This window comes from Babylonia areolata, chromosome 11, assembly GCF_041734735.1.
Source record: "Babylonia areolata isolate BAREFJ2019XMU chromosome 11, ASM4173473v1, whole genome shotgun sequence".
In the NCBI taxonomy this organism is placed as follows: domain Eukaryota; kingdom Metazoa; phylum Mollusca; class Gastropoda; order Neogastropoda; family Buccinidae; genus Babylonia; species Babylonia areolata.
Genome location: NC_134886.1, coordinates 37,284,743 through 37,299,032, shown reverse-complemented (window position 1 = coordinate 37,299,032; position 14,290 = coordinate 37,284,743). Strand labels below are relative to the sequence as shown.

The following is a 14,290-nucleotide window of genomic DNA, read 5'->3' as shown; positions in this document are numbered from 1 at the left end:
GCAGTAGTGTATATGGATCTGTCTGCAGGGTCGGACACCACCATGAAACTGAAACACACATACAGTGATCCAACCTGAACCTTTCAAAATCAAGGCCCGAATCATGCTTTCAAATAGCAACCGCCGGTTTCCCATCTGGTCAAACAGTACACACTGGAGTCTCGATGAAATGTTCTTTTCAGAATCATACCATCCAATACTGAGCCTGTCTAGAATTTCTCACCACTCGCCAATACCAATGAGAACGACAATCTGCAAGTGGGCTGGCACTTCAACCAGACATGTAAGCCCCCATCCCACCCCCATTCCCCCTCTCCCAACAGTACAACCACCTGCCCCCCTCCCCTCCTCACACAACCTCTGTATCCCTGTGGGTTGAATCTCTGTGTGTAATGGGAACACTGCAGGCTATGCAATGCAGCAGACAAATCCAAAAGAACTGAGGGCTGGTCAAGGATAGTGACAGGAGACAGTGATACTGACAATTGTAAAGTAATGAAATATGTGAGTTTGACTCTGTGTGTGTGTGTGTGTGTGTGTGTGTGTGTGTGTGTGTGTGTGTGTGTGTGCAGTATACATTGTGTTTATTCCTGAGTGTGTTTGCAAGTGCATGCTGGTTCAGAAAACCAATGATGATGATGATGATGCAAGCAATGAGGATAGGTGGATGGCACAGATGACAGGAGGGAGTTGATGCTAGGACTGGTACCACAGGTACATTTTGAGTGAGTTCGGAATGGGTAGGTCCTTGATGAAGTGCAGGCGATTCTTGCCAACCTGGCTCCTCACAGCACGGCGACATATATCCATTAGTGGCAAGGGCTCCGCTGCACACACACACCACAGTTTGTAAGAATATAAAATTATGAATAACTCAGTAAACACCAGACTCTTCATGTAAATTTTTGTAATGAGAGTGCAAAATACCCACCCATCCAATTGCCCAAGACAACTCAACCTTCTGGCAGACAAACGAAAATGTTCTCTCCAACTGTCCATACGGTGACCAATTTTTGAAGATGTCTGTAAAAGTGTGACTGAGCATAGCTGTCAGATTCAGTACAGACTGATCACAGTTTGCTTTTCTTTTTTACACCTCTAACCCCTGAACCCCAGTTTTTTTTTCTCAAAGTACAGTCTCACTGAGACAAAGCATGTACTTCCATAAATATGTGCTTACGCTGACTTTGGCATCAAATATTTTGAGTCAACATTTAGAATTGCGTGTAACACGTAACTGTTTCGGAAAATAAAATAATGTGTACTAATAAATTTTCAACATGAAATGTTTTCATCAGTCAGAAAAAATGATCCACTATGAAAAAAGAATGATTTTCTTTTTTGATGACACACTGTCCATGATATGCCATACACCAGCAAGACCCTGGACGCTTCACTCAGTCTTCAGTGATGTTCATTATGTAGTTCTGACACCATTTAACCATAGATTTACTAAAGCCCTACATCATGGCTAATGACAAAAATAATAACCAAGCTGCGTGGCAAGGCAAAGTGAGCCACATCCCTCAATGAACCCATCATTATTTCAAAAATTAAGATCTATTTGACAAAATATCAACACCTGCACGAAGTGGAGTGGAACTTGAATCTGAAACAGGTCATTATGACATGTAAGAGTAAGACAGGAAAAATCAACCACTAAAGTATGTCTCGCTGGCATTTCTGACTGAAACGTTACCTCCAGAACTCTTCAAGTAACATTTCTTCAGCAATTTATTCTGTACCTTTTGATCATGACTCAAGAAAGACTCTCCACCTTGATATTATTATTAATATTCTGAACAGTGGATCAATAACCTGAATAAGCTGAATGCTCCAAGCTTTCAACTTCAAGTTCAACAAGCATGACATAGACCTAAAAATATAATCAATAATAACACATAAATATACTAGTAGTATTACTATTAGTCTATTACTCTATTACTACACACACAAAAACATTATGTCTCATCATCATATGGCATTTCTGCTGAACATGATGCATACTGAAAGAACCAGTAAAATAAAAAAAACAAAAGATCTGCAGTGTGAAACTTTTCAAGAATTCTGAGAAATGACCATGATCCACCAGTAAGTCATTTATGGATTAAACTCTTTTTTTTTCAAAGTTTAAATAATAAAAACAACGTCAAATGTCAGTTTGTAATACTGAAACAGACCTGAACCTAAAATATTAATTACTATGGCATAGCTCTAAAGGCTAAAGCTCATGTGGCAATGAACCAAATTCTTTTGCTTCAGTAATATTTCCATCTCAGACAAGGATGAAATCTATACCAAACTGATATGGCTGATCTCAGGCTGTCAAGGTCATCACAACCTCTACAGTACCACTAGCTAGTAAACTATGATAAGGAAAGCAGAGAAAGAAGGCAGATAGTGAATGAGGACAACAACAAAAAAGAGGTGACTGTCAAGTCAAGTGTTGTTGTGACTTACGATCTAGTCCCCCCAGGTAGCGCATAGTGATTTCACAGTGCCCCCACACCGCACTGACAATGGGGTACAGTTTCTTGCCCTTCAGGTTGCGGAAGGCCACACCAAGATACTGTCCATCCACCATGAAGCTCAGCGTGCCCTCGTCCATGTCCAAAATGACCAGAAAGCTGTCCGGGACCACAAAGTTCTCATCTGAGTTCAGCACTGTGGGGTAGGTGAGGCCCGGCTGGTTCTTCATGTCGTGGTACAGTTTGTTGCGCCCCAAGTCCCAGCCCCATGACTCTTTATTGCTCCCCACCAACGACTGGTAGCCCACACAGTGGAGCGGAGCGTCTATTGTGCCTACTCCCACCACCGCATGAGTCCCTCGTTGCCGTGTGCTCCACACTATCTCCCAGACGTGCAGCCCTCGCGTGTAGCCATAGCGTCCACGGATACAGTCTGTGCTCTGAGCCACAGGGTGGCGGTGAAAGGTCAAGAGATCTTCATTTTTCACAAAAATGTTGAGGGAGCGATCATCCGGATTCCAGGCATGCTTATACTGCACCTCCCGGGGGACCGAAGGCATGTCCAGCAAAGCATCCAGGCGGGCAGGTTTCTGGTAGTCAGGATTGAAGGCTGGCTCACGAGTGACACTCTTGTAAGTTGGCTCTCTGGAGCTGGAGATGGTTTTGATGCCACCAGAGACCTTCTGCCCCATGTTCATTGCTTGGGAGAGGCCAGAACTTGGGTGAAAATAGGAAGCGAGAGGCAGCACTGGATGGAGAGGAGGCAGTGTGATGGGGGTGCTGACCAACGCAGCCACTCTGTCAGTTCTTACTTCAGTGCATCATTATCTGCAAATATCCAGTTCACTCATCAGAACACTTCAAATTTTCATTGAAGATAAATTAAGAATGGGAACTTGGTACTTTTTATTAAGATTGGAATTGGGTAATGTAAATCCTTGTTCCACATTTGCTTGCTTAATCAAGATGGCAACTTACTACTCAGTAACTAAGTCAGTTATGCATTGATTGATGAAATATTTGGATTTGTAGCTTTTTGTCATTAATTTGCTTAACTACATCAGGCTGATGAATTGCCCAGGAGAGTTTCCTCTGAAAATCAGCTGGGGTCCAGGGGTTGCCTTAGGCCCCTGGTGAGGTGCAGGGGCAACACCTTGTTGTGGGATCCAGGGGGGCGAAGCCCCTTTGGCAAAAACAAAATTGATGATTTTTGAGAGGTTTTGGGGCCTCTCCTGAAAGCTAAAACAATAATTCAGTTTCTTCTCTGACCTCAAAAAGTGTTTTCCTCTGAATTTTTTTTTCCCTCTAAAAATCACATAGTCTGCTCTTCCACTGAAAATAGAGGTTCCACTGAAAGTCCCCCAGCCTGCTATTTAACTTGGTTGCATCCAGTGGTAGTTTGGGTTATAACACAACAAAGATATGGCAATACACACACACACACACACACAAATTTCAAACTGATACAGTGTTATAAAAAATTTAAAAAAATAAAAAGTACAACTTCTACAGTTTGTTAAGTACTCACTACAACATCATGATGGTTAACTTTATTAGTTTAATAAAGCAGATTTTTTAAACATTCTAAATCTAATTTTTGTATCAAACATATGTGAACAGGGGAAAACACTGTCATACGATGATACTCAAATAGAAGAGAAAATGTATCAAATATAACAAGTAAGCAAAAAAATATTTAAAAAAAAGCCTTTTAGCTCCCAATATCCCATCCATGTTAGCAACTACCAAAATAACTGGCAGCAATTTATCAAAAGCTCACAATTTTGGAAAGCCAATCAACTTCAAGAACACAGATCAAGTGACTCTGTAAGTCATGTAAGTACACGCAGAACTCTCCAGTAGTCTTTTTTTTTTCAACACTGTCTCAGTTAGAATGTCAAATTAAAATCAGCAAAAGCAGAGCACATGCACTGATTTTTGTCTTCCGCAGTTCTGGATCTTTATATAGTTTATGTTAAATCATTCAATTATTGCCAGTAAAACTACAGTTATGTCTTGTTCATTCACTGTTCATTTATACTATTATAGTGTTATTTGGATATTATTTTATATTTATTTGTAATTCTTTTTATCACAACAGATTTCTCTGTGTGACATTTGGGCTGCTTTCCCCAGGGACAGCGCGTCGCAACACTACAGCGCCACCAAATTTTTTTGTATTTTTTCCTGCGTGCAGTTTGTTTTGGGTTTTTTCCTATCAAAGTGAATTTTTCTACAGAATTTTGCTAGGAACAACAACAACCCTTTTGTTGCCATGGGTTCTTTTACATGCATTAAGTGCATGCTGCACACATGACTTCCGTTTATTGTCTCATCCGAATGACTAGCTTCCAGACCACCAGGCACCACTCAAGGTCTAGTGGAGGGGGAGAAAATACAGACGGCTGAGCGTGCTAAGATTCTCTCGCTTCCTAGGCAGATGTGTTACCTCTAGCCAGTCTAGGCCATCACTCCACTTCTACTAGTGTTAATGTAAATGTTAAATGTTAATTTGTTATGCATGTGTCCCAATTAAAACAGAAAAAAGAAATGTATCACTATCTATTATTTAAAATCAAATATAAAAAATGTGAGCCACTAACACCAGGTAGTGACTGTTAAATTGGGGCAGAACAGACTGCAGGAGAGTTCCGTACTTACATGATTATAGAGGTGCTCTCGAAGTTGATCAGCTCTTCAAAATTGCAAGCAACATAGGTGATCAAGGCAGAACATGTGAAACATCAGGCTTCCTTTTTTAGTTGTTGTTGACATTTTCCTTCATATTTTGGTTTTCTTATTCTGCATTTGATTGCACTTCATTGTACAGAGTATGGTTATAGTAATGGAGGCTATCGACTAAAGAAATGGAGGACAACATAATAGCTGCTTTTGTCTTTGTTGAATACTCTTGGCATTGCTAGTGATTTCACAATAAACAAGATCCAATAAGCTTGCTGAACTCTGTAGCAGTCTAAAAACATAAAAATGACTACAGTAAGGTAGAAAGGACAAGTCAATACAAGACAAATTCTTTATCAATGACCATTATACTTATAGTTATATTAATGCAAGTTAATGCTTTTTACCATTACTGAGTGACACTAAAACCATGAGTCATGACTGTAACCAGATTTACACTGAATAACAGACTGCTATCATTGTATCAATGACTGACCAGTACTACTGATATTTCTGTTCCACCTGGAAAACACTAGAAAAACTAATAAAATAAAGGGATTTTCCTTTAAATGTATATTAAAACAAAAGAAGAGTCAAATCATGGAAAGCTGTGCTTTTATGTAGCTAAAACTGTAAAAGTGGACAGTGGAGCCCAATCTTTTTTAGAAAGTCTTGCTTAATTTTCACCATGTGGCAAATAACATTAGTTGTGAATGTGTTTATAAAAATCAAAATTCTAGTCTTATACATTGGTGAGTACAATGTGAATGTACAATGTGCAGTGCTTAGTTATTAGTAAAACTAAAACTAAAATAATTAAAAGTAAAACCACCAACCAACAACAAAAAATCCATGCTGAAAAAAGTCTGCTAAATAATCAAAAAGCATGGTAGTCCATACGTTTGGCTGTGCTTGTTCTATTTCACATTACGTTACTGATAAAACAATAAAGTTTCAACGCACATTTCAATGACACCAGTGACACTTTTGGAAGTACTACTACTATAGTACTAAGCAAAAAAAAAAAAGAGTGACCAAAACAAGATTTTCATTGTCTTCACACATTTTCCCGCACAGCAGCTGAATCGAAATTAGGTGGTTTTATTTACGAAAGGAGTAAGAAGATATCATGAACAAAAACACTTCTTTGGATAAACGTACTGTCTGCCACCACATATCGCCAATTTCATTGTTTCGGGGCTTTGCCAGCTGAACAAGTTCAACAACAAAGATCGAAGGCACTGCAGTCGCCAACAAACGTTTCGTATCAAAAATATCATACGCCCCGCCAAAGCAAGCAAATACTTACCTTTCAGATCTTCTTTGAGTGGATAACTTTTTTCACTATAAACCAGAAAACTGTACGGAGCCATAAAAAGACAGGCACACCAGACCAAAGCTTTACATGAAATATTTCTTTGTGACTCACGTCCTATGGTCCCTGGCCATTATTAGATCGTAACATGGCGGCGGTATTATGTGTATCACGTGACCCCCAAAGCGGTACACGTCAGATCGTGGAAATCTGTCGACTGCTGTTGTCCAATCAAGCCAAAATAATGGTTGGAAATCGATATTATCAGTGTCATTTGCGATTTTCATGCTAAATACCCTTAAACTCTAGCACAGACGTATTCGTTTTCTTGAGTGACAAATTAAGAGCCACACATTAAAAACGTCAATAACACTGAAAACATCACAGAATCACAGAAATATTCGGCTTTTGGCTAGAAGCCTTTTGCCCTCGTAATAATGTCCATTAATGTGCTTTTGGATCACTATATAGTGAACTGTTTCAAGGTTTAATCAGGCATAATGTATACTACATTTATTTCTGACTCAAAAAAGATTGAAAACGATGGAAAATACATGGCCCTTAAAAGTTTTGTCGGTTTGTCAATGCTTCTCGCTGATTTGATCCAACACTAGTTAACAACAACAACAACAACAAAAACATATATGCCCCCATTCCCAAATAAAATCTTTTTCTACATCTGTCTGCCTGTGTTTTTCTTCCTCCTCTTGCATGTGCTGGTTTGGGCGAAATTTTGGCGTTAGGAGTCCAACTTGAAAATAATGTGGATGGCTATTCAAGTCAAGTGCTCAAACGAACGATCTTTACAAAGGCAATTAAAAGTCTGCTCCAGTTAAAAGCACTGTTCTGACGCCAGTGCACGACTGGTTTCTCTCTAACAAACTATGAAGGCTTTCGTGCACAATAATTATATTTAGCGACCACTTCCAAGCAGTACCACCGACTATATATACCCGGCCAGTTGTGACCACAGGCAGGGAGAAAGTGTCGCATTAATTTGCAGTAAGATGATCGTACTTACTTGAGGTTTTAAGCTATGCAGAGTTCTCGAAGATTTTTGCTTTTGTTTCCCCAACTTTGTTAACAATATAATGCATTTTTGACTCAGTGTATATTTATCATCACTTTACTAGTTTACAATTATTACTTATTCCTTGATTGTAGTTAGACTATCTTAGGCTGGAGAAGAACTATACTGAAGTTGATGGCTTTTGATAATTAAACTGTTTCAGTTTTTGTTGTTGTTGTCAGTGTCAGTGTTGTTATTGTTGTTCAAGTTTGTTTCAGTTGAATACTACTGTAGCTTAAGTTATAACTTCTCTCTCTGTCTAGGAAGCTGAATATTTTTCATCTATTTTGCACTATTCATTTTAACTGTCCATCTCTCATTATTTTTATTGCAGATTTCTTCATTAACTCGTTCAACCCCGGCTGCGCTCGCCGGCAGGAAAGGACTGAGAGGCGCGCGCCGCTAGATCGCCGTTCTTCGCCTGAGCCCGCCTGACAGGCCGGTGAAGAAACCCGTTTATTTAACTCTCTCAGTACGGCCAGTCCTCTCTTCTCTACACAGACCACTCGGATGTCCAGTGGATGTCTCAATGACCCAACCTTTAGCTTCCGTCGTCAGAATTGTGGTCATTCTTTGTCAACATTCACGTCTTCAGTATAAGAGCCTTTCCGGCTTGCAATATTTTGATGATGGTAATTGGGGTGAAACTGACGCTGTTAACTGAACGTCGTCTCTTTCGCCGTTCGTATGGAGAGAGTTAAACTGCCGGTTCGTCAGCTTTAATTATTATTATGTATGAAGCTGCAAGGTGTGTGTGTGTGTGTGTGTGTGTGTGTGTGTGTGTGTGTGTGTGTGTAGAGGATGGGGCCGGGGGGGTGGGGTGGGGTGTATGCATATAAACACAAAAAAAGGAAAGAACAGTGTTTCCCGGCTATAAGCCTAAAATCTGATACTGTACAAAACCAAAACTGAAGAAATTTTCTGTTCATAATGGAGATGCATCTTTTGCACTCCGTCTATAGATCCCTGATCGCTAAATAACATCTACAATCTGCGGTCACCCAATGTACCACTGCTTCATCAACTGTCTGACGTAATTTCATCACACACACACACACACACACACACACACACACACACACTGACACACACACACACCGCACACGCACACGCACACGCACACGCACACACACACACAGAGAGAGAGAGCATCAGTCAAATCAGTGTTGCGGGTTTCGTTTCACAAAGTGTGGCTATAGATAGGAACAGAGATCGCCGCGCGCGCGTGTTTGTGTGTGTGTGTGTGCGTGTTTGCATCAGTGTGTATGCGAGTGCGTGTATATGTGCACGGGCGGCGTGTGTCTGTCTGTCTGTCTGTGTGGAGGTGTCTAGTATGTACACACGAATATATACTTGTATCAGTGTGTGTGTGTGCGAGTGTGTGTGTGCCAGTGTGTGTGTCTTGCCGGACCCATGATGAGAACATCCGTAGGCTCCAAAAGGTAGAGTGAATCCGCACTACTACTGTTTGTTTGTTTATTCGTTGTTATAAAGCGCACCGGCTTGCTTTGTTCAAGCTGCTCGTTTTTAATTCAAGGCATGCTAGATTTTATCAAAACAACTCAGAATTGACTCTCAGTCAGTTCGAAGTAATACATAATGTTTGGCACAACTGAGAGAGCCGCCATCAACAAGTCGAGAACAGATCAGACCGAAACGGACCTTTTCATAATTATCAGTCGCGGGGGTAGATGTAAAGAGTGTGGCTTTTTCTTTCTTCGATTTTGTCGTCAAATACATCGTCATTAGCGTCGCAACACCTTGGTGTCCAGACGACATCATACCTAAGTTTCACCCCTTCCTCCTCCCCCATTTTCTCAGTCTCCGGATTTGGACATATCTCAGAAATGACCTCTGGCTGGCCGGGGGATTCGTTTCTGCGGCAGTCACGCCGACTAAAAGTTCAGTAATTTTTAAATTAAAAAAAAAAAAAATGAAATGGAAAAGCCCATTTACGCGAAGCTCTCACATCCCCGCACTTCAGTGGTCAAGCGCTTGAGTAAATGCATGCATGCAACTGGAAACCGAACATGAAAGCCGTTTGCTAAAGGAATGACGTCAAATTTGCTTTAAGGACAGATGTGGGTTACCGACGGTACACCCACGACGTACGGCAAAGTCTTCAGTGTTTCTTCAAAGAAACCATGGGTTACTGTACACCCACGACGTACGGCAAAGTCTTCAGTGTTTCTTCAAAGAAACCATGGGTGTACACCCATGACGTACGGCAAAGTCTTCAGTGTTTCTTCAAAGAAACCATGGGTTACTGTACACCCATGACGTACGGGAAAGGATTAGTTCCTACACAGAGACCATGGGTTGCTATACACCCATGACTCGTGACGTACGGCAACGTATTAGTTCCTACACAGAGACCATGGGTTGCTATACACCCATGACTCGTGACGTACGGCAACGGATTAGTTCCTACACAGAGACCATGGGTTGCTATACACCCATGACTCGTGACGTACGGCAACGGATTAGTTCCTACACAGAGACCATGGGTTGCTATACACCCATGACTCGTGACGTACGGCAACGTATTAGTTCCTACACAGAAACCATGGGTTACTGTACACCCACAACGTACGGCAACGGGTTAGTTCCTATACAGAAACTATGGCCGGGTTGCTGCACACCCACGAAATACGGCAACGGGTTAGTTCAGTCCTATACAGAAACCACTGCATGTGTTGCTGCACACCCCAGCACAATGTACGGCAACGGATTAGTTCCTATACAGAAACCACTGCATGGGTTGCTGCACATCCACAACTGACGTACGCAACGGATTAGTTCCGAAACAGAAACCATGGGTTACTGTACACCCACAACGTACGGCAACGGGTTAGTTCCTATACAGAAACCATGGCCGGGTTGCTGCACACCCACGAAATACGGCAACGGGTTAGTTCAGTCCTATACAGAAACCTGGCATGTGTTGCTGCACACCCCGGCACAACGTACGGCAACGGATTAGTTCCTATACAGAAACCACTGCATGGGTTGCTGCACACCCACAACTGACGTACGGCAACGGATTAGTTCCTATACAGAAAACATGGGTTGCTGCACAACCACGACGTATGGCAACGGATTAGTTCCTATACAGAAACCATGGGTTGCTGTACATCCACAACGTACGGCAACGGATCAGTTCAGTCCTACACAGAAACCATGGGTTACTATACACCCATGACGTACGGCATCGGATCACTGTTCCTATAGGCTACAGAAACCATGTGTTGCTGTACGCTCACAACGTACGGCAACGGATTAGTACCTGCAAAGAAACCATGGGTTTCTGTACACCCACTACGTACGGCGAGGAGTCTTTTCCTTATGGAAAGCATGGGTGTCTGTACACCCACGACGTACAGCGAGGAGTCATTTCTTCATGGAAATAATGGGTGTCTGTACACCCACGACATACGGCGCGCAAAATTTTAGGCGACGTACGGGAAAGGTTATACAACATCCTGTAAGCCTTATATGGTAATCAAATATAAAACCCATTCCAGTTAATTCTAGCCAGTAACTTATACGCTTTACACATGAATTCAAATATATTGGGTATCTGCCTTGTTCACCATTAATAAAATCGTTAGCCGCGTTCGCCTTTCAACATTTAAGAAGCGTTTCATTGCAAATAAGTGCAATTTTTCAATTTCAACACCATTCTCAAACGCCCATATTTCTGCACAATATTGTAAAATTCTGAGGCTGTACCCGAGAATCAAACAACTTTGCAACTGAATATTGTGTAAGAGCTGTCCAACGAAACATCTGGTTCCTGTCCCCGTGGACCTCGGCTCTCACGTCTTTGAAGATGGCGGCATCGAACACTGCCACCGCTTGCAGGTGATGGTTTCAGACAGAGCACATGTCTATAGTGTTGTACCTTGGTGCAATAAAATTTAATCTTTTCTTTTTATTTGTCACTCTCACACGAGGGCACATTCCTATTCATACAGCCCCCATTACTGTGCGTTCGCACCACACACAGACACACACAGACACACAGACACACACTGCAGACACACACACACACACACACACACACACACACACACACACACACACTGCAGACACACACACACACACACACACACACACACACACACACACTAATACACACTAATACTAATACACACTTTCATAAACACACACTAACACGTCGCGCGCGTGCACACGCTAACACACACACACACACACACACACTGACTAATCCACGCACTCATACTTTAAGAGCACACACACTAATACAACTTTACAAGAGAGAGAGAGAGAGAGAGAGGAAGAGTAAACACTGAAATACTAAATGTCATTTCCTGTACAGTTCACAACAACTGGTGACATTGACAGAACAATAATGGTGAAAACAATGAAACAAAATCGAATTGAAAAATAATACGAAAGAGAGAGAGAGACAGTGGCAGAGAGGGAGAGAGACAGAAAATGAGAGACGGAAAGAGGGAGAGAGAGAGAGAGAGGGGGGGGGGGGGAGAGACTGACAGAGGGAAGAGAGAGAGAATGAGAGAGAGAGAGAGAGAGACTCACGCAGAGAGAGAGAGTGGCAGAGAGGGGGAGAAAGAAAAACAGAAGAAATGAGAGACGGAGAGAGAGAGAGAGAGAGACAAGGACAGAGAGAGACAGAGGGAAGAGACAGAGAGAATGAAAGAGGGAGAGAGACTCAGAGAGAGAGGGGGGGGGGGGAAGAGACAGAGAAACAGAAAACCGATGAGAGATGGAGAGAGAGAGAGAGGGAAGAGAGAGAGAGAGAGAATGAGAGAGAGGGAGAGAGTGGCAGAGAGGGAAGGAGACAGAGAAACAGAAAATGAGAGGAGAGAGAGAGAGGGGTGAGGGGGGAGAAACAGAAAATGAGAGAGGGAGAGAGAGAGTGGGGGGGGGAGGGGGGAGAAACAGAAAATGAGAGGAGAGAGAGAGGGGGGGGGGGAGAAACAGAAAATGAGAGAGGGAGAGAGAGAGAGGGGGGGGAGGGGGGAGAAACAGAAAATGAGAGAGGGAGAGAGAGAGGGGTGAGGGGGGAGAAACAGAAAATGAGAGGAGAGAGAGAGGGGGGGAGGGGGGGAGGGGGGAGAAACAGAAAATGAGAGGGGAGAGAGAGAGGGGGGGGGAGAAACAGAAAATGAGAGAAGGAGAGAGAGAGGGGTGAGGGGGGAGAAACAGAAAATGAGAGAGGGAGAGAGAGAGGGGGGAGGGGGGAGAAACAGAAAATGAGAGAGGGAGAGAGAGAGAGGGGGGTGAGGGGGAGAAACAGAAAATGAGAGGAGAGAGAGAGGGGGGAGAAACAGAAAATGAGAGGAGAGAGAGAGAGAGGGGGGGGAGAAACAGAAAATGAGAGGAGGGGGAGAGAGAGAGGGGGGAGAAACAGAAAATGAGAGAGGGAGAGAGAGAGGGGGAGAAACAGAAAATGAGAGGAGAGAGAGAGAGGGGGGGGGGGGGGGGGCAGAAAATGAGAGAGGGAGAGAGAGGGAGAGAGAGACTGACAAAGGGAAGAGAGAATAATAATAATAATAATGTACATTTATACAGAGCCCTTTCTCTCTAAGAGCTCATGGCGCTTTACATGAAAGAAAAATATTACAAGTTACTTAAGACATTCATGACTACTCTTTCTCAAAAAACCTTCCCCTCCTCCTGGGGGGGAGGGGGGGAAGGGCAAGTAGATAGATCGACAAAGTGAGAAGGAGAGAAAGAGGCGATCAATCCATGAAAAGATAATGATATCATGCAAAACTAAAACTAAAGTGAAAGGCTTGGACATGTTGAACAAAAGTCATCTTTTTTTTTTCATTAAGCAAGAAGTAAAGAAAAATAACGCCACGGAAACAATTGTGGATTCAAATAAGGAACATGAGAGTAAAGTGAAAGGCATGCACATGCGAAACAAAAGTAATTCTTTTTTCTTTTCTTTTTTCTTCTTTTTTTTTCATTTGAGTGTGATTTGTAACAGAGGAAATTGTTCTATATTTACTGAAAAAGATGGGGAAAATAATGTTTTTTGAAAGTCGAAATGCTTTCGTGTTGTTTGATGGATGCTGGGATCGAGTGAGTTCCAGAATCGTGAACCAGAATTGGCAAGGCTGGATTTGAATAGGTCTATTCTGGGAATTGGGACATTTAGTTTTGTTTGATTTCAGCTATCCTTTACGGAACATATATTCAACAGGTAGTCTGGAGCACGACCTGTCACTATTTTGTTTACCAGTATTCCTTTATTGTAGTCAGTCTTTGGTGTAGCGGTAGTAAGCTTTCTGTTGTCAAATTTTGTCAAGGATGAGGTTTTATTTAGAACAATTTTAAGCGCACGTTTGTGAAGGCTGAGAAGTGGCTTAAAGGCCTCTCTCTCTCTCTCTCTCTCTCTCTCTCCTCCAGTATCCCATAGGGTCGATGCATAATTAACAGCGGATTGGATAAAGGCCTGAAAAAAAAAAAAAAAAATTCTTGAGTGGTAATCAATGAAGTGTTTGATTTTTGATAGTTGGTATGTTTTTTTATTATTATTTTTTTTTTAATGGAAATCTGCTTGTATATGATGAGTCCAAGAAAGGTTGTTGTCAGTTGTTATTCCAAGGACCCTGTTGTTGTCAACTTCATTAATGGCTTGGTTATTTGTTGTTTGAATGGGGGGAAACGTATGTGTGAGGCTTTGTCTTTTTTGTCTGGTCGTTGTCAACATAAACTTGGTTTTGTGAGGGTGGATTGCCATGTGGTTATGATCAGTCCATT

At 42.1% G+C, this 14,290-nt stretch overlaps 1 protein-coding gene across 1 annotated transcript; it reads right to left on the bottom strand.

Moving 5' to 3' along the window:
• Positions 1–350: 350 nt before the first annotated feature.
• LOC143287390 (SPRY domain-containing SOCS box protein 1-like) lies at positions 351–6,607 on the bottom strand. Its single transcript, XM_076595370.1, has 3 exons — positions 6,460–6,607; positions 2,461–3,296; positions 351–827 (listed from the first exon to the last, which is right to left on the bottom strand). The coding sequence occupies exons 2-3, from the start codon at positions 3,164–3,166 to the stop codon at positions 697–699; spliced, it is 837 nt and encodes a 278-aa protein (XP_076451485.1). The 5' UTR covers positions 3,167–3,296; positions 6,460–6,607; the 3' UTR covers positions 351–696.
• Positions 6,608–14,290: the final 7,683 nt, after the last annotated feature.

Bases quoted from the DNA above. Each gene is read 5' to 3' on its own strand.
- LOC143287390 (XM_076595370.1), bottom strand. From the start codon at position 3,166: ATGAACATGGGGCAGAAGGTCTCTGGTGGCATCAAAACCATCTCCAGC. The intron at 828-2,460 runs GTAAGTCACAAC...GTGTGTGTGCAG, and splicing joins CTACCTGGGGGGACTAGATC to CGGAGCCCTTGCCACTAATG.